This window comes from Charadrius vociferus, unplaced genomic scaffold, assembly GCF_000708025.1.
Source record: "Charadrius vociferus isolate BGI_N301 unplaced genomic scaffold, ASM70802v2 scaffold223, whole genome shotgun sequence".
Classification (NCBI taxonomy): domain Eukaryota; kingdom Metazoa; phylum Chordata; class Aves; order Charadriiformes; family Charadriidae; genus Charadrius; species Charadrius vociferus.
In genome coordinates, this window is record NW_009647674.1 from 215,137 (window position 1) to 238,527 (window position 23,391).

General features: G+C 41.3%; 1 protein-coding gene across 1 annotated transcript in view; it reads left to right on the plus strand.

The window, feature by feature from the left end:
- Window positions 1-978: 978 nt before the first annotated feature.
- Window positions 979-23,391, plus strand: part of FANCD2 (Fanconi anemia, complementation group D2) — a gene marked incomplete at its 3' end in the record, with an annotated part of 53,377 nt that continues 30,964 nt past the window's right edge. Inside the window, exons 1-18 of the mRNA XM_009881106.1 lie at window positions 979-1,063; window positions 1,834-1,968; window positions 2,583-2,650; window positions 3,522-3,625; window positions 4,196-4,259; window positions 5,933-5,985; window positions 8,506-8,584; window positions 9,487-9,611; window positions 11,492-11,579; window positions 12,559-12,663; window positions 13,839-13,939; window positions 14,441-14,549; window positions 15,297-15,332; window positions 15,729-15,872; window positions 16,985-17,119; window positions 17,664-17,795; window positions 19,839-19,946; window positions 23,033-23,142. Coding sequence (XP_009879408.1) covers window positions 985-1,063; window positions 1,834-1,968; window positions 2,583-2,650; window positions 3,522-3,625; window positions 4,196-4,259; window positions 5,933-5,985; window positions 8,506-8,584; window positions 9,487-9,611; window positions 11,492-11,579; window positions 12,559-12,663; window positions 13,839-13,939; window positions 14,441-14,549; window positions 15,297-15,332; window positions 15,729-15,872; window positions 16,985-17,119; window positions 17,664-17,795; window positions 19,839-19,946; window positions 23,033-23,142 — 1,775 coding nt within the window. The remainder of the gene's footprint in view (window positions 1,064-1,833; window positions 1,969-2,582; window positions 2,651-3,521; window positions 3,626-4,195; window positions 4,260-5,932; window positions 5,986-8,505; window positions 8,585-9,486; window positions 9,612-11,491; window positions 11,580-12,558; window positions 12,664-13,838; window positions 13,940-14,440; window positions 14,550-15,296; window positions 15,333-15,728; window positions 15,873-16,984; window positions 17,120-17,663; window positions 17,796-19,838; window positions 19,947-23,032; window positions 23,143-23,391) is intronic.

Genomic DNA, 23,391 nt, shown 5'->3' on the forward strand with positions numbered 1-23,391 from the left:
CTCCCTCTCCCGGGCCCGGCCTTTCCGCCGCCGCCGGAAGGACGTCACCGCGCGCCGGCGGCGGGAAGCTCGAGCGGGGCTCTGAGGGCGGAGGCCTCCCCCGGCCGGGAACGCGGGTAGAGCGGGCGGGAGGGGATGAAACTGTTGTGTGCCCCGTACGGCCCTGGGAGCGCTCCGCTGAGGTAAGTTGGCGGCCACGGACGTTTCCGATCGCCCGTAGAGCAGACTGCCCGCAGCCCGCGCCCCGCTTCGGCCTGTCCGCCCGCCGGAACGGCTGCTGAGGGCTCACCGCCGTTACTTATTTATTTTCTTAATTGTTCCACTTCCACCCTGTTATTCTACGTAACTCGTTTTAATGGGCTCTGCCACGTAGTTGAAGTTGAGCATGAGGTGATCAAGCGTCTTTTTAAAATAACTTTTAAGTTTTAAAGGTGAGCTAAGGTTTATTTATTGATTTTTAATCGCTACTACCCACCAAAAGAGGACGAGTCAGGTGGAGGTTTGTGCTGACAGAACCTGTACCGGGTTAGGAACACGGACGGGGTCGGGTAGGGTGGCCTGGCTCACGAACGCTAAATTGCTAATCCTTTGTAGCTTCGTCTGGGCACAAGAAGATCACAATTTTAGATCAGTGGATGCCATCTAAGACCTCTCAGTTACTCAGTTTAAATTGCCATTTAATGTGCCTGAATGAAAAGCCAAGCCATGTTTTATGAGGAAATGAATTTTAGAAAAGGTGATGTATTACGCTGTTTAAATATGACAGCTCTAAAATCTCAACCTGTACAGTAGAAAAACATGGTGTGATACTGGTTAACCAGGCAAGCTGCCTTTCTTTGAGCAATGTCAATTTCTGGAACATTTCACTATTCTCTGATTAATTCAGGGTTTTTTTTTAAGCAAATCTAGAATGTAAGTCATGTCTCCTTTGCTTATTTATCTTTTTCCTGCATTTTTATAGGCAACAACAAAGGTTCTGTTACCATGGTTTCAAAAAGGAAATTGTCAAAAGCTGATGCTTCTGGAGAGAGCTGCAAGACAGACTTGCCAAGTGGGTGCTCAGGTATAATCTCACAGGGAATGGAGACCCGTTGGTAGAGGCAGTGGCTCCCAGGCTGGGAGAAGGCCAAAACGACGGTTTTGATAATGCTAATTGTTAATGACACTGTTGATCTTTAAACGCTTCTTTAATCACAATAAAACAACAACACTAAAAGCAGTGCCGTATCTTTTCTCAGTCCCTCTTGTCACACCTTTGATCAGCATTTACCATCTTGAGCTTCACTGCCTTCAGAGTCTGTGGATTCATCACGTTTGATCAAAACTGCTGTCTATAAATCAAACCAAAGTAATCTCTCTACTTAACTGGAGGGAAGATAGTTATTTTTCGCTTTAGTGGATGGGTGGATACTTGAGAGATGGGTCTGGTGGGAGAAGCTATATTACATTTGTGCTTTTTAGGCCAGAGGAAAGTATGTGCTCTAATGTTGCTCATAATCTGGTAGCAGATATTTCTCTCACGGGAGTAAGCCACCGAAGGTTTGTTTTAACTGTCTTTGGTTATGGATCTCTACGAGGGGTGAATAAGAAATGTTCCTTTCTGATGTCATGCTACAGGGATAACTGCTTTATAGGATCTGCAGATTTGCGTCTGAGCCGGCTAATGACTGCTCTCAAATAGCAGTACAGTTTGTTGGTCTGGTCCCATAAATGTATTCCTGTGTTCCTCCAATTTCTTACTAGAAGTTTAATTTTGAATTAGTTATTTATATGAAGGATCCTTGCTATTTTTATTGCAGAGTATATTTGATGTAGCATGTCTTGTTTTCTCAGATACAAAGAAGTCACGGATTTCTGATAAGGAAAAGGCCTCTGCCCATGGTGGAGTGGAGAATGAGGGAGTCTTTGAAGAGCTCCTTAGAACATCAGGAATTGTACTGAAAGCTGGGGAGGGACAGAATGAAATAGGTATGGGTTTAACACCTGCTCTCTCTGTTTGTATCTGAAAACCTGCAAAGATGACTGGTACAAAGTAAAGACGCATTTTACTTGCAGAGCAAAAATACTTGAGCCAGCTTGTTCCAAAGTTTAAGCAAACCTTCGTCTGGCCTCTTATTTGTTACACACCTCTTGAATTGCACTGTTCCTGCTGAATTCAGTGCATCACTTAAACTCATTATACCAGCTTTTTGGGTGTGTACATGCCAAGTCAAAAGACTTATGAAAGGTTATTGGAGGTATACGGAATAAGACTAGACTGCATCTGTGATTACAGTATTGAGTTACAGAGGCAGGAGCTCTGAAACAGGAAAACAAACATGTCATGTTGCCTTTCAACTCAGACAAGGCTTTCAGGAATTTGTGTATTAAGCCTTTTTAATGCTATTAGCTACTCTTAGCCCAGACTGGAGAAAGCACAAGTGGTGATACCACTCAGGCTTTTGCTAACTGGACTTCTCAATACAGCAAATGCAGAAGTATTGGTGGATGGGCTTGAGGGCTTGTACTCAGTGTAGCTGTTGTTATGATGTATGGATAAAATGTGTCTGGTTCTTTATTTTGTTTTTAAACTTTCTCGTTAGCTGTAGATCAAATGGCTTTCCAGAAGAAGCTCTGCCTGGCCCTGGAGAAGCACCCTACTTACCCAGGTGTAAGTAACAGACTATGCTTTGGCAGGAGCCAGCTTTATAATTGTTTGCTGTGTAGCAAGAGATGCAAATGCAGCTGTCTGTCACTGCTAGTCCCATACAAACATATGCAACACAGCAGCTTATCTTGCATTTCTGTGATCCAGATTGTCTAATTCTCTCAGTGTTTTCCTGCAGCCTTTTGGTCCCATTGTCCTGCTACGTGTGTCTATTACATCTGAATAGTCAGAAAAAGATGACCAGCCTGTGCCTCTGTTAAACCTGTTAAACCAGCCTTGGTGTGTGTGCTCCAAGATTGGTTTTGCACAATTCCAAGCAAAAGTTCTGCACTTCCACCACCATGCCCTGTCAAAGTAATTAATTGGTGATATTATTCAATAGACAAAGACTCCTAAGGGAGAAAAATCCCTTGCTTAACTTTCTAATGGAAGCTGTGTTTGGTTTTGTGTTGGCTAGGAGCTGGCGGCATTCAAACTGCCCCAATGTGGTGTTCCTCTCCAGTCAACAAGCCCAGTGTGAAAGTCCTGAGGCCAGTGATTTGACTGCAAATGTTTTTTTGGGTGCAGCTCTTGTCACATTAAATGTTGCTGTCTCAGTTGAACTAGAAGAAAGGCAAAGCTTTTAAATCAAAGTAAGATGTGAGACTGTTGCTTTAGAGTTATTTTGCAGAACAATCACTGTTTCCTTTTGGAAATGGTTTAGACTAGAGTTCACTTATTATCCATCATTCCTTCCATCACATTTTCTGTCTATCTGTAGTTCACGGGCTAGCTCTTCACTGTTCTCATAATCTGCTCGCAAAGAGCATCCTAAAAGACAGCAGTTGATCGGGGCATCTTTTCAGGAAGTGGGTAACTCCCCTCTGCTTTGCAGGTTGTGAAGCAATTTATCAGCGGCTTGGAATCTCACATCAAGGACAGAAACCAGTTCAAGAACTGTCTCTTGCCATGCACTCCCGTACGGACTGAGGGGTCAAGGTCAGAGAAAATATATTTTGTCTTCCCCTTCAGTCAGAGATGGTCTCTAGTTAATTGTCACATAATGTTGAGCAGGGTGGAAGGAAAGGCCATAGTTCCAGCTGAATCACAACAAGACTTGTTTCTTAAGCAAAAGGGGCTTGTGTAATGCGTTGTTATTTAATAGCAGGAAGTTTAAAGTGGCAAGTCACAGAATTTCCTAGCTGCTTGTGGCATGCCTTGGCCTCCATGGTATTTTATGGCAAGAACCAAATACTGGGGAAAAGAAAATTGACAAGGCTGGTGAAGGTCAACTGTTTTGACAATTTTTCTGGAAGACGCAGCTTATTACAGAGACTTTTGCATTTCCAGCTCACACTAGTCTTGCAGAAAGTAAACTCATTTAGACCTAAAGTGCAATTTTAATTTTTTTTGTGTGTGTGCGGGGTTACCAGACATTACCATAAGTCATTGTAAGTGTGTGGTTTTTTGTTTGTTTTTTTTTTTAAATAAACCGGTAATGGAAAGAGTTACAGCCTGTTCTGCTCACATGTTTTTATTACAACTATAGTGGAATCTTTCATCTTGCAGGACTCTGGTGCACTCATATTGTGAAAGCCTCATTAAACTGCTTCTTGGAATTAAGGTCTTACAGGTATGGACATCTTAGTTTGCTCCTTACAGTGGTGTTTATTTATTTACGGATCCTTCTGCTTATGTAAGTAGAGGATTAATAGAACTGGTTATGAAGAAGATGAAGCTGCACCTGGAATAGCGTCAAATTTCTTGTTTCTTTAGGGACATAAAGATGTTCAGGGCCTGGAGCACATGGCATACAACAAAAGACAGAGGGAACTGGGTTGGTTCAGCCTTAAGAAGGTTAAGGGAGATCTTGTGGTCTTCAAATATCTAGTTGCATGGTGTAGAGAAAACAGAGGCAGGATCTTCTCAAAGCTGAACAGGGGCAGGATGGGAGATGATGGTTCAGATAAACCAGGGGACACTCTGATAGGATATAACCACTTTCACCGTGGAGAATGTCTTCCTTTAGTGCTAGAACAGATAGGCTAGAGAGGTGATGGAAACTCCAGTATTGGAGGAATTTCAGTCTTAAAGGTGTTTAAAAATGGGCAAGACTGAGCAACCTGATCTAACGTTGATAGTTAGCCCTCTTTTGAGCAGGGGGTTGGACCTCCAGAGTTCCCTTCCAACCTAATTTTTATAATTATTAAATTACAGCCCTGAACAAGGGTTTACATGGAGTCAACCCATATGAAGGGACAGAGGACTTCCAAGACATTCTTGGGTGTAGCAGGGACCTTGGTTTTTTACCCCTTGAATCAGTCATCTCCCCTTCCTGCAGCTGCTAGCAGCAGATGTAGAAGAGGGAAAGGACAATGGGTCTTCTCTTTGCTTGCTCTGTGTTATCTTGGGGCAACAGAATAAGCCAAGGAAGGGAAAATGCACAAGGACCAGCCTCTGTGTTTAAGAAATGTCGGGACAGTAAAATGTTGTATGGTTCTCTCTTCACCCTCTTCTGTATTTTCCCTTCCCCTCTTCAAATGTAGCTCCAATCACAACCGCTTTCAGTCCTATAGTGCAGGTGAATCTCCTGTTCTGGCCTTTCTGGCAACTGGTTTGTGCCCCCCTTAAAAGAACCATAGGACAAAATGCACTGTAGTTGTACTGAATAGTACTTTTTTCTTGTTGTTGCAAAGCACTGCTGGCAAGAACAAGTTCTGTTAAGTTGTATACGAGTTGCATCAAGGTGTATGTGGAGTTGAGGATGACATGTCTCACCAAGGCATGGGAAACCTGAGAGCAGCTGTGGATTTAAATCCTCTTACAATTAAAATGTTTTAGAAGTTCTTGTCTTAAATACATTTTTAGAAATGCATTTGGACCAGGATTAAAACAGGGAAGATTTAGAGCTGCAACGGGAATGGCAAAAGTGTGTGGGCACTGTTTTCAAACTTGTCTAAAGTTGATGCTTTAGATTCCTATGTGGTGAAAAGCAACTCAGCTGGGTCTGAGAAAGAGAGCTTAGGCTGGCCAAGAGGAGTTGTACATCCTGCCCGTATGCTCTGCTTCTATTAGATTATGTGGATAATTTATACCACTGTCAGCATTTGCGGTTTTCAGCTTGCAGGCTGTATGCCTCCTTTCTGTCATTAGGGAAGAGATTTCTTATACAGGAACTGTTTTATTTGTCCTTTTGAGTCTTTTATTCTCTGTGCATGTTTCATCTTCTGTGAAAGATCAGTATTGGTGGCAATGACACAGCACAGGCAGTAAATCATCATCACTGTCTTTTTGCCTTTCTTTTAGCCTGCTGTCATAACGCTGTTGTTGGAAAAGATCCCCGAATTCTTTTTTGACATGTGAGTAGAGACTGTCTTCTCTCTCCCTTGTAATGAAATTTCTTCTTTTGGACAATCACTATCTGTTTGACTTTAACTGTTACTTCAAATTTACCTGAATGGATGTTTGCACTGATTGTTTTTTCTTCATACATATGTAAAATTATCTGTGAGGTACTATGACTTTTAAATTTGTGGGTGCATAAAGCAGAAGACAGATTTGTAGAGGCTGAAATACAGACGTGCCCTATGATTCATTACACTTTTCGTAGCTACTGGCACAAGCTTTGGAAGTATTTCAGCAGAAGGACTATAGAGTGTTGCATTATTTAAAAAAAACATAAAAGTGTCTGGCAGAATTTTAGGAGGCTGCTAGATGCAAACAGAACTCCTTTTAAAAATACAGATTGTGTTCAAACAAAGAAAATAGAAAGTTTTTTGAATGTAGAACATCATATGAGAGTGAGAGATCTTGAGGTGGAACATAGGGAAGAATTGAACACTTAAACTCTTTTTCTGGTGCCCTGGATGCTCGCTACAGAGTTAGTGGAGCAGGTCAAGGGATAGAAAGAAGCTGAGGCTGTTTCTGATACAGTATTTGTTTCAGTGCTGAGCATCAAGCAGGATACGAATGCTGTACAGAGGCTGAGGCTGAGAAATTGTCTCAGACTGAAATCTTGTTAGAGGAGGGTTTAACACAAACAGTTACAAGGACTGAATTGTTTTCACCCAAGAATTCTAAAGGATCTTGGATGTAAAAGTCATAAGCTGATAATTGTGCTGTGAACCCTTTAATAAGTCTTAGAAGCGAATGGTGTTACATTCGTCTGCTATCAAGCTGTAAGAAGAGTGGAGTTTTTTCTGTGTATTAATGACCAGTTAAAAATGGAAATGAAAAGTAGAAATAAGTGGTCCATTTTGCAGTAGGAGGAGTTTGTCGGGATGGTCCCATTGAGATCTAGGTTGTTCAACGTGTTTGGAAATGAAGAAATTAAATGAAAAGTGAGGTAACAATTTATGGTAATGATTTCCAGGATAATTAATCTAAAACTAATTGGGAGGAAAAATAGATTATTTTTTTTTTCAGTGGATGACGCACTGTTTTTTGTTTTGTTTAATTATGGGACAAGAAAATACTTTTGTTGTAACCACACCTGTATCAGCCAGCCAATTTCTCCCAAATCTGATGTAAAAGCATAGAACTATCAGACCTCTATAGGTTTAATGCCAGTCAATGCCTGGACAGAGGGTATTCAATTTATTGACTTACTGTAGGACAAGTAAGTTTACCCATGCGATTTGGCAACAGCCAACTGATTGATACATATGTGCTGACAGACCACTTTGACCAGTAGTTCCAGAAGAGGGAGGGCATCTTAGACAGTACAGCTCCATAAACCTTGTTTTCTTAAAAAAGTAGACTAAAAAATAATCCTGATTGTATAAATAGTGACAAACTCAGTCATTGAGGAAAGGTATCTTGTATGGGTTCTTCTTTTTGTTTCTTATTTTTAGTATCAGTTCTACGTTTAGCAGTGGACAAAGCAGCAAACAGAATATTAGGGAAGGAACTGGGAACAAAATGGAAAACAGTGACATTTACATGTCACTGTAAATGCATGGCACCATCACATTTTGAATGTAGCACGCACTTCTGATCACAAAAATGCAGTAGAACAGTTTCTAAGTTAGTAGGGAAAAATTTTCTAAATAAAATAGAATTCTGCCTGCCATTAAAGGAGGTGACTGGCAGAGAGATGATAGATGTCTGTAAATGCAAGAAAGGTTTAGGAAAGGTAATTGAGAAAGGTTTAACCACTGTTTCTAACTATGCAAGGCAGCAAGCAAAAAAACCCAGAAATACTTTTTCAGATTATGCGTAACTACCCTGTTGAATTCTGTGTAGGAGAATATTAAGGTTAGAAATGACACACAGTTGAGGTTTTGGGTGGTTTTTGGTTTTGTTTTGGGTTGGTTTTTTTTTTGAAAGGCTTAGGGAAATTAATGGTAGATAAATGTATTGCTGGATAGCAGATGTGGAGTGGATACCAGCTTCTGCCTTGGAGATTTGCTAAACTGCTTGTTGTTGGAGACTGAATGGAAACTCATGAAAAGGTTGCTCTGTGAATGCCGTGTTACACAAAACTTGGCCAAAAGCATCTAATACTGACTACAGCTGGGGACAAGGATACCGGGTTCAAAGGAGATGTAGGCTAAGCTAGTATAGCCACTCTTACGGTAGGTAGCACAGGAGATCTGAAGTAATGTCACATTGTATGTTTTGGTTTTTGTGCCATAACTTGGGGTGGTGGTGTTGTTTTGAAACAGGCTGGCAGTATCCCTGCTTTGTCTGCACAGCAAGTAAGAAGTAGGGTTCTTCCTAGATGGTGCTAAAATCTGTAGGGGTGTTAATGATATTTCATAGTATGGTTTTGATAGTTGGTTAATGTGAATTGTATCTCAGTCTTGCTGACCAGCAGCAAAGCTTTTGAGTCTGTCTGTAGGTCTGACTAATCTGTGTTTGATTTTCTGCTGTTTTAGTGTGGGCACCTTTGGAACAAATTTTCCCCGTCTCATTGTCAATCAATTTAAATGGCTTGACAGGCTTCTTGACAGCCAGGTGGGTACTGATGGTGCGATCACATGTATGCTTTTTCCAGGCAACTTCTGGAGTGTCTTTCAGGTGGGATGAGATCAATTGTTACACTAATGAGAATGGATGTTGTTTTCATATTCACATGCTGAAGGAGAGATTTGTTTCTTTCTGTTTTAGTATGATTGCCTTCAGTGACTTTTGAACATGCACTTTTACTATTTTTCTTCTTTTTGTTCTAAATCTCCTTTTTTATAAATTTGCATCTGTACATACATATCCACGTGGGTGACTCCATTTTAAAGCTGTTGCTGGCAAGAAGTTACAATGCCCTCTTGTTTAATTTTCACAAGAGATACTAGATACTTACAAGCATCTGGGGATGAATTCTCTGTTCCTGCTTTGGTCGTTCTTTTCCTTCTTTCTCCAAGTCAATCAGTCTCTTTGGGTCACTTTGTATTTGAGGCCTGTTACTAGAGAGTCCCAGAATGAACTGAATCAAGAAGTCATATTAAACACGGAGAAGCTTGCTGTTCTGTTTCCCAGTTTCCTTTGCTCACCAAGATAGTTATATCCTACCTGTAAAACAACATTGTTCCATAAAAGTCTATGCTACGATTCAGGACTTCACCAGGACAATGAGTTAAGAACAGTTGGCATAAATCCAGACAAATGACTTGCTGAGTGACCTTATATGCATAATATGCATAATATTGTTCAGAGGTGTTCAAGGTCAGGCTGGACGTGGCCTTGGGCAACCTGGTCTAGTGGGAGGTGTCCCTGTCTATGCCAGGGGGGTTGGAACTCGATGATCTTCAAGGTCCTTTCCACCCTAAACCATTCTACGATTCTATGATTGTTGCCGTGCTAATGAACTGCTTGCTTACGGTGAGATTGATGCATTTTACAAGTGTTCCTCTTGTCTGCAGGATCTCGTCAAGAAGTTAATGCAGATGGTTAGTGTCTCTCCGGTACCAATCCAGCACGATATTATCACCAGTTTACCTGAGATCCTGGAGGATTCCCAGCAAAGTGAGGTTGCCAGAGAGCTCAGGTACAGATGGTTCTGCTGGTGGGGTTTTTTTGTTTGTTTGTTTTGTTTGGTTTTTTTTCATCATGCTCTTAGCAGAAAAGGGTATCATGCATTAATGCACTTTGCACCGGGACTGACTGAACTAGTAGGACAACAGTCTGTTCCTGTTAACGGTAACATTCAGGGACAGCTAGCACTGGCTTAGGACATTTCATTTGGGCTGTTGTGCTCTTAAAGAGAGGTCTAAATGCTCCAAAAGTGCTTTTATCTAAAAAATTATTAAACTCTTGACTACCTGGATACAGCACCGGTAGAATCCAGTTAAGTACTCATTACTTTTGCTGGGTCAGTCACTTTGATACTACTATAGACAGCTTTTGATTTGGCTTGGATTCTACTACAGTAAGGGTCAACATTTTTTTTTATTAATAACAAAAAAACCCCCAACACAATAAATGGGTGCATGAAACAGGACTTTCTGGCTATTTTTTGTATGTTTCTCAAGCGTATTTACTGACCCAAAGAACAGGGGTACCTAATGCCAGTAGCTGTCCTCCCAGAGAGCACTACCTTAGGCTAGCCCTTACATCTGTCTTTTTTAACAGTGGATTCATTTTACACAATAATTTTTTCAGTACTCTTAGCCTACATTTAATTATACACATCAGTGTTTCTAATTCTTATTGTTACACAGATCGCTTACATTTATGCTGTTATGGTGTTAATTATCTTTTCAAACCTGTGGTTGTTATTTCAGCCTACACCTGCAACTGGTGCATTTTGTTCCTTGTACCCTCTCAAAAGTAATTGTAGCTCTGTGTTTCTATTCTCAGTTTACTGTCTCAACTTCTAGGTAAAAAAGCTTCATACAATTAAATTTTTTATGCTAATCAAACTCCTCAGACTTCTGTTTTCTCTACTTGTATTTTTTCGAAGCTGAGCATATAAATGGTATCAGCAAGGCATATTTATTTCCATATTTTTAATAGCCTCTACCCGTTTCTGATGTTGGAAAGTACTCATTGCTTGTTGTAATGAATTAGGGAGCATAAATAGAATTACTAGGAAGCTGAAAATGACATGGTTTTCCACTAACACAATTCAAGTAGAACTTCTTGCTAGAGAAAGTTTATAAGTAACTTAGATAGCAGCCAAGAATGATTAGATGAATTTCAGGAAAGGAAAGTCCACAAGGCTGTTAAACACAGCTGCAGTCCCTTGGTCAAGAAGGTGCCAAACCGCAGCTTGCTGGAAGCCAGACCAGTTTATGTAGGAAGCATTTGGAAATACTTGTCAAACTCTTAGTGTGTTTGTTCCCTATAGGCCAGTGCTGGGAAAAGGACACTGAATTAAATGGATTATCTGGTTGGGTCTATTGTGCCTTTCATTACATGTTTGCAATTCTTAGAGCAAATACTGTGACTAGGGAGGAGGTCACACATGAGATAGGTTCAACCCCTGGCTTCGGTGGCAATCTAATTATACTTTGCTGATGGCCTGTCCAAGGGACAAAAGTGTGGTTTGAAGGTACCAGGCCCAAGTGATGTGTGTGGATAAATCATACACCAGCAATCTCACTAAGTATTTCTATTTATAGTGAACCCAGGACCTTCCAATTTTCAAGTTTGTGCTTGAGCCTTGTATCAGATCTTTGTCCATGCTCCCTTTTTTTATACAATTTGAAAAGGTATATTCTTCATATCTGCTTCTAATCACCAGCCACAGAATCACAATTCAGCATGTTCAGAGAAGAGCAATAATTTAGGGAACAAGTTTTCCATAATGCCAGTTGTCAGTTTCAGAGGTTTTTTTGCATTGGCCACAAAAACTACTGGACTTACTAAAGATCCCTTCATGGTTCTGTTAAGAGGATCATTTGTTTTCTTTTCCTTATGTATCAGCTGCTTACTAAAACAGGGCAGACGGCTAACAGTTCCAATCCTAGATGCCCTTTCTCGTCTGGATCTCGATGCAGATCTTCTGGCTGAGGTAAGAGCTTTTACTGAACCATTGAGCAGAACCCAGCCCCTTCTTGGCAGGACGAGAGCGAGAGTGGTTTGATCATGCAAAGTATTTTACTAAACCTGACTCCTATAGGCCTTCAAAAGTCCCGAGCTCACTGAAATTGGGAAGGAGTCAGAAAAGATAAAAGTGGTTTTGGAAGTGTGTATGAGGGGTTCAGTGAAGGGCAGAGAGAAGTTTTCTGGCTGTTACATTCAGAAATTTCAAGCACAAGTGTTTTAGCAAATGCAAAAGCACTTAGTCCTGCTGCAGTAAATGTTTAGTCCCCATCTTAAACTTGCCTATTGTCACTATTTCTTTTTTGGAGAAAAGTGACCAGCCTAGACTGCTATATTCTAAGTAAAGGCAGACTGGTGATTAAATAATTGCATGATCATAATTTTTCTCTGCAGAATGTTGATAAAGGATGAGAGATGATGTGCCTTGGGTCTTCTGGACATGCTGGACTGTTGCACTTCTTGCAGTCAGGCTTCTTAAGAATAGAATAAGATCGTTCATTTGAGTTTATGAAATACCATTTAACATAGTCCCCAAAGGCTAGTGCTGCATACCAGGTTACACCTCTTCCATGCTTTTCCCTTTTTAAAGCCCGTTAAAAAGTGATGAAGCCAAGCTCTTCTTGGCAGTGCCAAGGGAAATGACAAGGTGTAATGACCAGGAAATACAGCCTAGGAGGGTCAGGTTGGACATTTGGAAAAATTAGTTAGGGCCTGCAGCACTGACATAGATTATCAAAGAGGTGGCAGGGCTTGGGGGTTTTCCTCCATCCTTGGGTATCTTCAAGACTCAGTTAGCAAAGCCAAGGCCAGTTTGATCTAGTACTGACAATATTCCTGCTCTGAGCAGAAGGATGGACTATAAGCCTCCAAAAATTCCTTCCCACTAACATAACTATGTTTCCATGAACCATAGTCTTACAGCTGATCCACTATTGGTTTCTCCTCAGGTGCGGCAGTCTGCCATGACCATTGTGCCTTCTGTAAAACTGGAAGATTTGCCCGTAGTAGTAAAATTCATCCTCCATAATGTCAAGGCAGCAGACGCAGTAGAGGTACAGTATTTTACCAATAAGTTGTCTAATCCAGTGCATGTTTTATTAGAGAGTGTGCTTCGCACACAAAGGTGTATGCTTCAATGTTTTCAAGTAAAAGTTTTAGTATTGCCAAGGATCAAAGTGCATGTAGAAACTATATCTGTCCTTGGACGTGGATTTGGTTCTGCTTTCAGGCATGAGAACTGAATCCTCCTTTCTGTTGGCTGTTACAGATTTTTTCTTATTTGTTCTTAGAATATTTTTTTTGTGTTTAAACATCTTAAATAACTGACAACAGTCAAATTGTCTTGAGTTAAATTCTTAGACTGAAAAATCTGTGATTAGGTGGGAACTTTAAACCTTTAGATTTTATCTAAAAATTTTGCATTTTACAGACCTTTTAAGGGTTTTAAATTCCAGAAATACCTAACAGACACAGGACTGCAACTTGGCAATTCTCTTCTTGTTTGCTCCACTGAGTTCTGTTCTAAATCATGTTTTGGAAACATCCCTACAAGGGTGGTTCTCCTGTTGGAGGACTGTTTTCTTTCTAAGATGTAAGCTTCCTCAGTTTTTGAAGTTGCTTTATTTAAGGAAACATACTCAGAATATTTTTAAAATTAACTATATGTGTTTTGTCAAGCCAGCCTTGCTGAACTATTGAGCATGTTTTTTTTTCATACTTGGAGAAAGCCTCAGTTTAAGCCAGATGTGGATTGTGATCTGCCCAAATCTTTCAGGGAGACCACTGTGAAAACAGCATGTGTATAACATACAACCCAGTCTGTGCTGATCCACTACATTTTGACAGAAGTCAAATTCGTAAATTCACATGGCCTGGAATTCCTGTGGCTGTCATATATCTTGCTCTGCTGCTAAACAGGATAAAACTAGTTCACAGCAACATACAGCAGATATAGGTGGGAATTTCATGGACTAACTCTTAAGAAATCCTCTCTGCTTTCTGCATGCATGTGCATGATAGTGAAGAGCAAAGTGTGGCTGGTTCAGCTTCTAAGTATATATATACAAAAAAAGCTTCAGCATGGTCAAATGCTTATGATTCTTTACAAATACATGAGTTTTTTTGATTTGTAATTTTAAGGTTATTCCGTAAGATTGTGGTTTCTTTTCCTCAGCCTTTTCTTTCCTCTTATGTCACAGTGATTTGTGCTGGGATTTGTGTTTTACAGGTGATTTCTGATCTTCGTAAGAGCTTGGATCTGTCATCGTGTGTTCTGCCCCTGCAGATCCTAGGTTCCCAGAAGAAGCCTAAAAGCCAGGTCCAGGCCAGGTACTTGAGCTAATTTACATGATTCTCCAAGGGTAAGATGGGACAAGAGAACTTTGGCTGCTCTTTATCTGGTCTCTCTGGCACACATGGTTACATACATGAACCTAATTTATGCCAATAAAGGTGCTGACATCTTTATTCCTTCCCACTTGGTGCTAGAATAACACATTTGCCAGTCCTTGTGGAGCTGCCTTCCCCTGCCATGCATGTAGTTCCTTTTGAGCCATCTGCATCCATGTCTGCATGAGGGTATGCAACTCCATTTCCAATAATGTTGCTGCTAGTTCATCTGTTTTAAGTTCTCTCTGGTATGTCATTGGTTGATTCTGCAACCTCTGCTTCCACCCTTCCCTGAAACTCTTCTGAAATTCGCTATCCATGCCAGAGCATTCCCTTTAGAGAATGGCTGCTTTAAGTAACTGCTGTGACTGCTAGGCTGCCTTGTTCCTTTTACTACAGTGTTTACAATGACTGAGTCTCCTCCTTTCTGATCATTTACAGTTCTTCCATGAGCCAAGTAACCACCAGCCAAAACTGTGTGAAGCTACTTTTTGACGTTATCAAGTTAGCTGTGAGATTTCAGAAGGATGTCTCTGAAGCTTGGATTAAGGTAAGATGCTTCAGTCCTTGTTTCCTTATTTAATTGGACTCCTAGGTTGAGCCTGAGCCTTTCTTGTAATCAAAAGTAATACCAAAAGACAAATGTAGCCCTTCGTTTTGCTGATACAGATTTCATTCTGTGTTCCAAATTAGCAGTGCTTTTTCCAGAGTCTGCTTTCTTCCTCAGTTACCAATTTCACAGTGCTTGCAAGGTGGCCACTGGGCTCCCCTGTACAGACCCCACATCTTGATATGCAGGATAAACCTGGTCCTGCATGTTTACAAGAGTTTGGAAAAAAATACTCTTTTTTTTTTTCCTGTCTGCAAGAGAGCAAAAAGGTATACCCATATGTTGAGACTGAGCTGTGTGAAGCTTTAAGGTGCTTGAAAATGTCCAGCAGGAAATCAATATGGGCTGGTATTGGGCTAAATTTAATTTTGAATTGCATTTCAGTGTAAACCATGAGACTGTTTCTTGTTCTTAACCTTTTGTTGCTCAGAACGTTAGTTCCTTTTTCAAACCTGATGTTATTTGAGAACGTCGTCATTCAAGCTGAATTTTTGTGCTGGTTTTTTGAGTGCCTTCTGGATTCTCTGCTGTTGGCAAGATCCAGTTTGCCAACTTTGATAGCTGTCACATTGTAGAGGAGAGAAATCTGTGAGCAGTATTTCTTTTGGTGTCTGCCCTTTTTCATTTGGTTTTGGAATATAGTATTGTACTCTAGTATAAGAGCTTTCTTGTTGTTTTTTCTCTTAGGCCATTGAGAACAGCACGTCTGTACCTGAACATAAGGTAATACTTCTGACTCTGCACTTGTCTCTGGGAGTGTCTTCTTCTGATGTTCTGATTTTCAAGGACTTCGTGGTTGTAGATGAAGAGATTTTTCTATTTGGAGCAGAAACTGCCAGTGATGTTGCATGAGTGGTTCTTTTGGTATTTGACTTGTTCCTAGTACAACAGCTGTCCATTTTCTTTGTAACTCTTAGTTCATCCCTTCGAAATGCCAAGGGACAGAATTATCCTGCTTTAATTCTGTCCTGTTGGACTGAGAAGGTTTTTCTACAGTTGTGGCTGTTGGGGCTTTTTGAGCTCTTCCTGTTCTTCTCAGTTTTGATTTCAAAGTGTGTAATTGTCTGGACTGCTTAATATCTTTTCAGCATAACAATTAGTGGTTATTTCCTCAAAAAGGTTCTAGATGTGATAGTTTTGCTGCTAATCCATTCTACAAACACCAAGAACAGGAAGCAAACTGAGAAAGTCTTGAAGAGCAAAATTCGACTGGGCTGCATGCCAGAACAGCTGATGCAGAATGCCTTCCAAAATCATTCAATGGTCAGTGCTGATTCTGCTTTGGATCTCCCTCTTCTCTTATCTCTCAAAGATCTTGTCAGATGATAATTTAATCCTGTGCTGCATTATTTATACTATTCCTGTTATGTACACTTACTTCTGTTTTTAAATTTTTGGTCCCAGATCAATCTCCCAAGGCACGTGTCCTGTGTTGTAACTGTCACGTGGTTTTTTTAGAGATGAGCTTTCCTTAGAATTGGATGGGCTTTTTAGTTTGGTGCAACACCTCTCAGCCTAGGAGATGTGGTCTAGCCCAAGATCTCTGCTGTGTGTTCCAGACACGCTGTTGTCTCGCACAGTACTTTTAGAAGGTCATATCTTTACATGCACTGTTTTTCAAGTTTAACGATTTCTAGGTCTAAATATGTCTATATATAGTGGGCGTATGTAGTGTAATGTAAATTACCATTTACTATGAGAAAACTGAAAATATCAACAAAAAATGACACAGTGCTGCTTGTTGGAGGTAGAGGGCAGTCGAGAAACACTGAGTTATGAATTTAAAATTAATTAATTGAACTGTCATAATGTCTTAAGTAGGCATGTTTTATTCTGAATATAAGTGGGTTTAGATCAGTTTTAGTTTAACTCCCTTCCAGAATAAGTTAAGATAAAGTAAATTAGGCCACTTTACATCTGGATAAGAGCTTGTGGTTCAAAGGAGCTCTGTGTGATTAAGCTAACTTTAAAAGTTAACTTAGATTTTTCTGAGTATCTTGATGTAGCGGAGTCCTTCTTTTAAAGTAAGGCTAAGAGTGTGTCTGTCTTGGGGCTTTTATTTAGTGGTGCGTTGCTGTCATGTGACTTCCCTGGTGTCACCCATAGTGGATATGCTGCTGTGAGCTTTGCAGGTTGGCTTCTTAACCAACCTGTAAATCCTTTCTGTGGAGAAGGTTGGAGAAACCCATTCTGGTGTGCCTTATCTGCTCTTGTTGCCTATTTATGCAAGAGCGGACTGTCAGAGAAGGCAGGAAAGCAGCTATTAAACTAGACAAAGCTTTTGGGATACGCTGTAGCACATTCTTTATTTAGAGAACTGAGTGTGTTTAAACCAAGCAGCAATAATCTCCTCTTTTATGATGTCTGTATTTCAGGTTATCAAAGACTTCTTCCCTTCAATCCTAGCACTTGCTCAGACGTTTCTGCACTCTGCACACCCAGCCATAGTCTCCTTTGGCAGCTGCATGTACAAACAAGCTTTTGCAGCCTTTGACTCCTACTGCCAGCAGGTATAGTGTGATGGATGGCATCTGTTTTAGTTGTGTTGGATGGGAGTGGAGAGAGATCCCTGCCTAGAAGTTAACTGAAGTAAGGCCATAGAAAGATTTTTGAAACAAAAATGTCTGTTTTGAACTGCTGGTGATAAAGATCATTAAGACACTGGAACAGCTGAAGTTAGAGGCAATGTATTCCTCTGTAAGGTGCAACGCTTTGTGCACCTAAGAAAATAGGGTGTATTTTTTATCATCGTATGTGGTGGCAGCAGAGCAGAAGCTGCAGCAGTGTTAGCCAGCAGGCAGGAAAAGTCTGGTGAAAAGCAGCTGCTTTATGGAATCCTGGGATCTTTTATAGCTGGATAAAACTCAGGCTCAAGGAGAAACAATATTGTGGATATCAGGAATTAAGGAACAAACTAAAAAGGGACTTAGAATAATATGGTTGAGTTTCAGTATGATTATCTGTACTTGATCAGCATATTCTATAGAAGCAGAACAGTGCAGACATTTTTCTGTTGATGTTTCACTATGGTTTCTCTGGGGACCTTTTCCTCAGGAGGTTGTGACTGCTTTGGTGACTCACGTGTGCAGTGGAAATGAGACAGAATTGGACATTTCTCTGGATGTGCTCACTGATTTGGTGATGCTGCACACATCACTTCTGATGCGCTATGCCACCTTCATGAAGGTATGAATATTTCTAGGGGCATACTGTATTTCAGGACCCTTACACCACTTTGCCTCAGATCCAGAATAGGTCAGTACTTTTCAGAAATTGGGGTAATGGAACAACTCGTACCGGTAAAGCTATCTGTCTTGAGAAATGCACTGGTCAGAAGTGAAAGGTATCTGCTATGAAGGAACGAGCTGTAAGATAGGACTGTATGATTTTTTGACAGGGGAAATTGAGACAGACAATGGAAAAAAAGGTACCCTTCCCTGTAACTGGAGAATGCTTAAATTGCCTGGAATGACACCTATGATGGAAGGAAAATGCTGTCTGTATTAACATCAGCTGTTTCAAATACTTGGCAAAAAACCTGCCCGCTTTGTGGACGGCCTGTTCTACCACATTGGAAGACTGACAGTACTTTAGCCAGTATTTGAATCCTAAAACCAAACTCCTGGCAGGAATGGGAAGAGACTTACGTCCTAAAATTTAAAAGAAGAAAGTACTCAACAGGGAGAAAAAAAAGGATTCTTAACTCCTAAGAGTGACAGGCAGGATCAGGCCTGCCCAGTTGCCTGTTTCCAAAAGTAGTAAAAGTGGAGATTGAGGGAAGAGCAAACCAGCGAGGCAAGCATGTAGCAATGCTTTTCTTGAACACGCTACCCCATCTGTGGTGATTTGTAGCTTAAGAACATCCTGTATTTAAGAGCCCTTGAAGGGTATGGGTATGTGTATTCCCCCCACCCCTCTGACTTTTTTCCCACTTGGTGTCAGTGGATTCTGTAGTTTAAGTACACACTGTGGGAAAGCTATGTACTTTTTGCTGTTTAGCTGGTTGATTTTTAAATTTAAATTACTTGCTTAAAATGTGCTAAAAAGGCATTAAGACCTGCCATAAGAATTTGCAATGCAATCTGTCACACATTTGAGGGTTCAACAGGAAGAAACTCGCAAGGGACTTGCTTGCCTCCTAGCAGAAGGAGGATGTGATAAGGACTCAGGGTTGAAAGTAGTTCTTGAAAGAGATAACCTAAAAGCTCATAATTGAATGTGTTGTCAGAAGTGCAATGGTGAGAGAGTACTTGCCCACTGCAGTCTGCTGAGACCTGTTGACCTTCCTCCTGACCTTGTTTGCATGTTCTTCTGCTGGCAGATCACTTACAGGTTATGTTTTCTGTGGGACATTCTTTGATGCGTTACCAAAGCTTGTCTGTGAAACACATTAATCGATGCTCTGGCCAGACCTCGAGGTCTGGCAGTGTACCACGTTTGGCATGCCTCTCAGGCGGTTGAGACACTAGCCAGTTACCTGTACAAAGATGTGTAGAGCTGCAGATGCCTGGCGTATTTGACACTGAGCTGGAGCCTCTCCAACACAGGGAGAACATGCAGATCTTAGCACAAATCATGTCCCCAAACAGCTATTTTTTTAATCTTAAAACTGGGTGAATTTTTTTGAGGGTTGCAAAAGTGGTTATGTAATCCTGTCAAACTCTACAACTCATTCCAAATTCTGCTTGAGGTTGGCCGGTAGTAGGAGAAACATAACGGCAGCAAAATGGTGTGTCAATGGTAGGGAAGATAGCATGGTTCTGGGAAACAGTTGAACTGTTTTCACTGAAACACTGGAAGAAGAAATATCGTGAGGATACCAGCTAGCACAAAAAATTCCACCCCTAAATTGTTAATGACTTGGCTATTGCATGGCTTGTATTGGAAACAAAACCCTATAATGTTAATTTTGTCAACTACTTTGAATGCTATGACCAAACCTGTGGTAAAAGATAAATAGCTGTCACTAACGAGATGGGAGCAACCCCAAAATGCTTATGGTAGCCATATTGTTCTTTCCGTTCAGCCTCTGATAAAACAAACTGCAATAATTGAGGCCAGAGCAATAGTTCTGCATTTATGTTTATTTAATTTGAATGTAGCTTTTTCCTGCCTATACAAAAAAGGTAAAGTTAATTGACTTCCCTGCAGTTGACAATTGTGTATTACTGGGACCATGGAAAGGGATTCTTGTTACATCTGAGCTACTTTGTGACTTCTCTCTTACAGACCATTTTAGACTCTACACAGAAACTGAATCCACATCAGATCCGGAAGCTTTTCTACATTCTCAGCACGCTAGCATTCAGCCAGAGGCAAGAAGGAGGCTATATTCAGGTAAGCAGAGACACAACAGAAAGGAGTTTGGGCTGTGCCTTTGTCCTTTTTGCTAGGTTAACTTCCAGAGGTGGTGGTGTGCAAATAGTGGCCTCATCTATGAGCAGTGATTGATGTCAGGATATTCTTCAGCTTAAAATTCTCTGCTTCCCAACTGGCTGCAAACCAGTTTGTGGCTCCAGACTTTCCATCTTGTATAGCAAGGGCTCATCACAGTGACTGCATACCTCGCATCTTTCCTGAAGGGTCCTCTTCTCTTGCACATCTAAGAAAGGTAGAGTTGATAGAAATGTTGGTGGAAGGGGACCAATGGCAATCTCTAATCTAACCTCCCAGTCGAAGTGGGACTGTCACCAACATGATATCAGATTGGCTGGGGTTTTGTCTAGCTGAGCCTTGAAGACTTGTAAAAGTGTAAATTCAGCAGCCTTTCTGTGAAGCTTTGTTTCTCCATCACCTGGAAGCATTCAGAAAGCATAGTTCAGCTTCTTCCCTGAGATGTTCATCTCTATTCAGCTGCTTAATGTTCGTATGCCAGAGACAACAAAGACGCTCATGTTAAAAGAACTGAACTACACAGAACAGAGGACTCTGCTGTGAGGTGGGATACTTCACAACTTTTGTGTCTCTAGTTTAAACACAAGAAGCTATTTCAAATCTGGTCTGCCTAAATTCATACTCATTTTACATAGGATACCTTGTATGACTCAGTTGCAGCATAATAGTGGTGGTATCAGATACCTTTGTCTGGATTTCTGGCTACTTGAGCATGGCAGTGATCAGATAAAGATAAAGAAATACCTCAAAGATAATTTCCCAATGGAGATGTCTGGATTTAAAATCTTCCCATTTGTAGAAATTATTTGTCTGTCTTTGAGTCTGCATAGTTTCTAGTTGTGGGTGTGTTTGCACATGCTAGCTTGAGACTCTGAAGGAAAATTGCTCTTCATCCCTTCCTGATTGGTCTGTGGCATGTAAAACAGCATGTCTGCAGTCATTTCTTCCCACTCACCCTGTTAAGATGGAGCTCTTCTCTGCCAAAATTTCCAGTTGTATGGTAGGTTTAGCTCCTTTCTGAACTACTTTCCTCCGTAATTTCCCCCCCACAGTCCCAAGTCTGTCTTTCTTTCTTACGTGCGACTTGTGAAAATTGCTTTGGCAATACATAAAGTGACTTTGCAGCCCAGAAGGACTAGCTGTCGGGAAGAAGCGTTCTGCCTGTCACCCTCATAAATTGCAAAAAGAAAGGGAGGAGTGTAAGCTCTAGAATTTATTCTGAGCTGAGAGTTTGTGACTGTGGGGGTCCAAGGGTGGCAGTTTGACTCTGTCTTCAGTGATACCAAAGACTCCAGGGGCAGATCACCAAAGAAATCAGTATCCTGGGAACCAAATTCCTCTTTGCCTTCTCTTAACTGTACTTCTAAAACTGATGCCTCTTGGACATGAGAATCTCTACTGTCAGATTAGGCATTTGTCCTTGCACCACACAGGTCATTCCAGAGGCATCTTGCCTAGTGAAGGTCAAGAAAAGATGGCATAACCACGTACTGCCCTTTTCTCTGCTACCAGTTTGATCTTGTTGGCACTGGTAGTTTGCATAGCATAATTCAAGCCTTCATCTCCTCCATCTCAAGACCCCTCTCTGGTTAGAACTTGTGCTTTCATGCAGCTCTCAATCCCTCAGGATCTCTGTATGGGCCAACCTCCTCCTTTGCAGGACCAGTAGGGAGAGTTAATAAGAATCAATGCAACCGGGGCTGTTTTGATTCCATAATGTTTTTCAGTGGCCTGCAAGATCTTTGCTGCTTTTATGAAGCTGCTTCTGAGTTCTCACACATGCTCTCTGAGAATGCTGCTCCTCATAACAGGGATGCTGCTCTTCTGCAGTGAGTGCTGCTTAATCTAGCAATAGGACTGTTGCTAACTGGCTAAGATTTTCTGCTTAGTGCATTCATTGTTCCATCCCTGCTTTGAAATCAGTTAATTCCTGAGAACTACTTTTAGATATCAGGAAGCTGAGCTGTCCCTTAGCTTTGGTCAGGACCCACTTGGCAGCCCTCTCCCATCCATGACTGTCTGCTTAGCTAAGGTTTCTGTCTTTTTTCACCTACAGTTTGTCAGTTTAAGGGATCAGGCAGAACACATCCCTTTGTCAGAGACTCTATTCTGGACCTCTTGTCGACTGCCCTATTTTAGCCTCTAGTCAGCTGTTCCATCCTCCTCGCTCAAGATGACGGCTTTCTTGATTAGCATTCCTCTGCCAGCAGTGCAGGTGCAGCTTGGATTCCTGTGGCTGATTTGCTACACACTCCTCTGTGCTTTGCCTTCGATCTCTTCAGCAAGTATTAGACTTCTCATCCAGAAGACCGGTCTCCCAGCTTTCCTGAAGCATCATACTTCTATGTATGCTTCATGCTTTCAGTGTCAGAAGACCTCTTAGTCTCTCACTAGTGGTCCAGACTTTCAGAATTCTTCAAAACTGTTTGTGTCCATTTTGGGAAAGCGCAGCCAATCAGCTGCTTGACGCAGCTGTTGAAATAGAGCATGCTGCACTGAGACCTGCTGCAAAGAAGCCTCTACAATTGTGCTTGCTCACACCCCAGGGACAAGGGATGAAGCATGAGAAATGTCTTAATCCCATGTGTCTGGTATGCTGTTACCTACAGCTCTGGACCTTCAGCAAAAACTGCTCCATCCCTCAGCCTTCTGGAGTTGACACTGTTTTGGAGGGCAGCTCTGAAGCTGCCGTTTGTGTATGAAGGGCTCCAAGACCATCTGCTACTTTTTTAATATATTATTCTATTAATTATAGATAAAACCTGGACCAACTACATGTTCTGTGTAGTAACTAGAGCAAAGTCAAAGTGAGTCACTTTTAGTACTGTTTGCAGCCTTACCTAGAGTTGTGACCAGTATTTTTGTAATAAAGAAATTCACAGAAAGTGCGTTCCTTTTGCAAAGCTGTAATCCCAATAAACCATCCCCCTGCAGCCTTTGGAAACGACGTTAAGTGAAGATGCCAGTAGAGTTGTGAGTGATGCACACAAGTACCTCTGTGGTGACATGGTCTGTTTCTTTCCTTTCAGGATGATATGCACATGGTGATCAGGAAATGGCTCTCCAGCACAGTTCCCAACCACAAACAAATGGGCATTATCGGTGCTGTTACCATGATAGGCAGTGTGGCATTAAAAAGGTGAGAGAGAGTATGGTAAAGCTGAATTTAACATGCTTTCAGTTCAGACCAAACCTGGAGCGGAACAAGAAAAGGGGGCATTGCCTTTGAGCTCATGCACATCTTGCTCAAATCCAGGAACTTAAAACTCTTTCCTGCAGACTACAGTGTTTGGTGTTACAGCCCATTCAATCCTGCTCATCTGCTGCTAACCTCAAAGGCATCCCTGGTTTCTGGTTAATGCCTTTTCATGGATGCCTTGACCAGCAC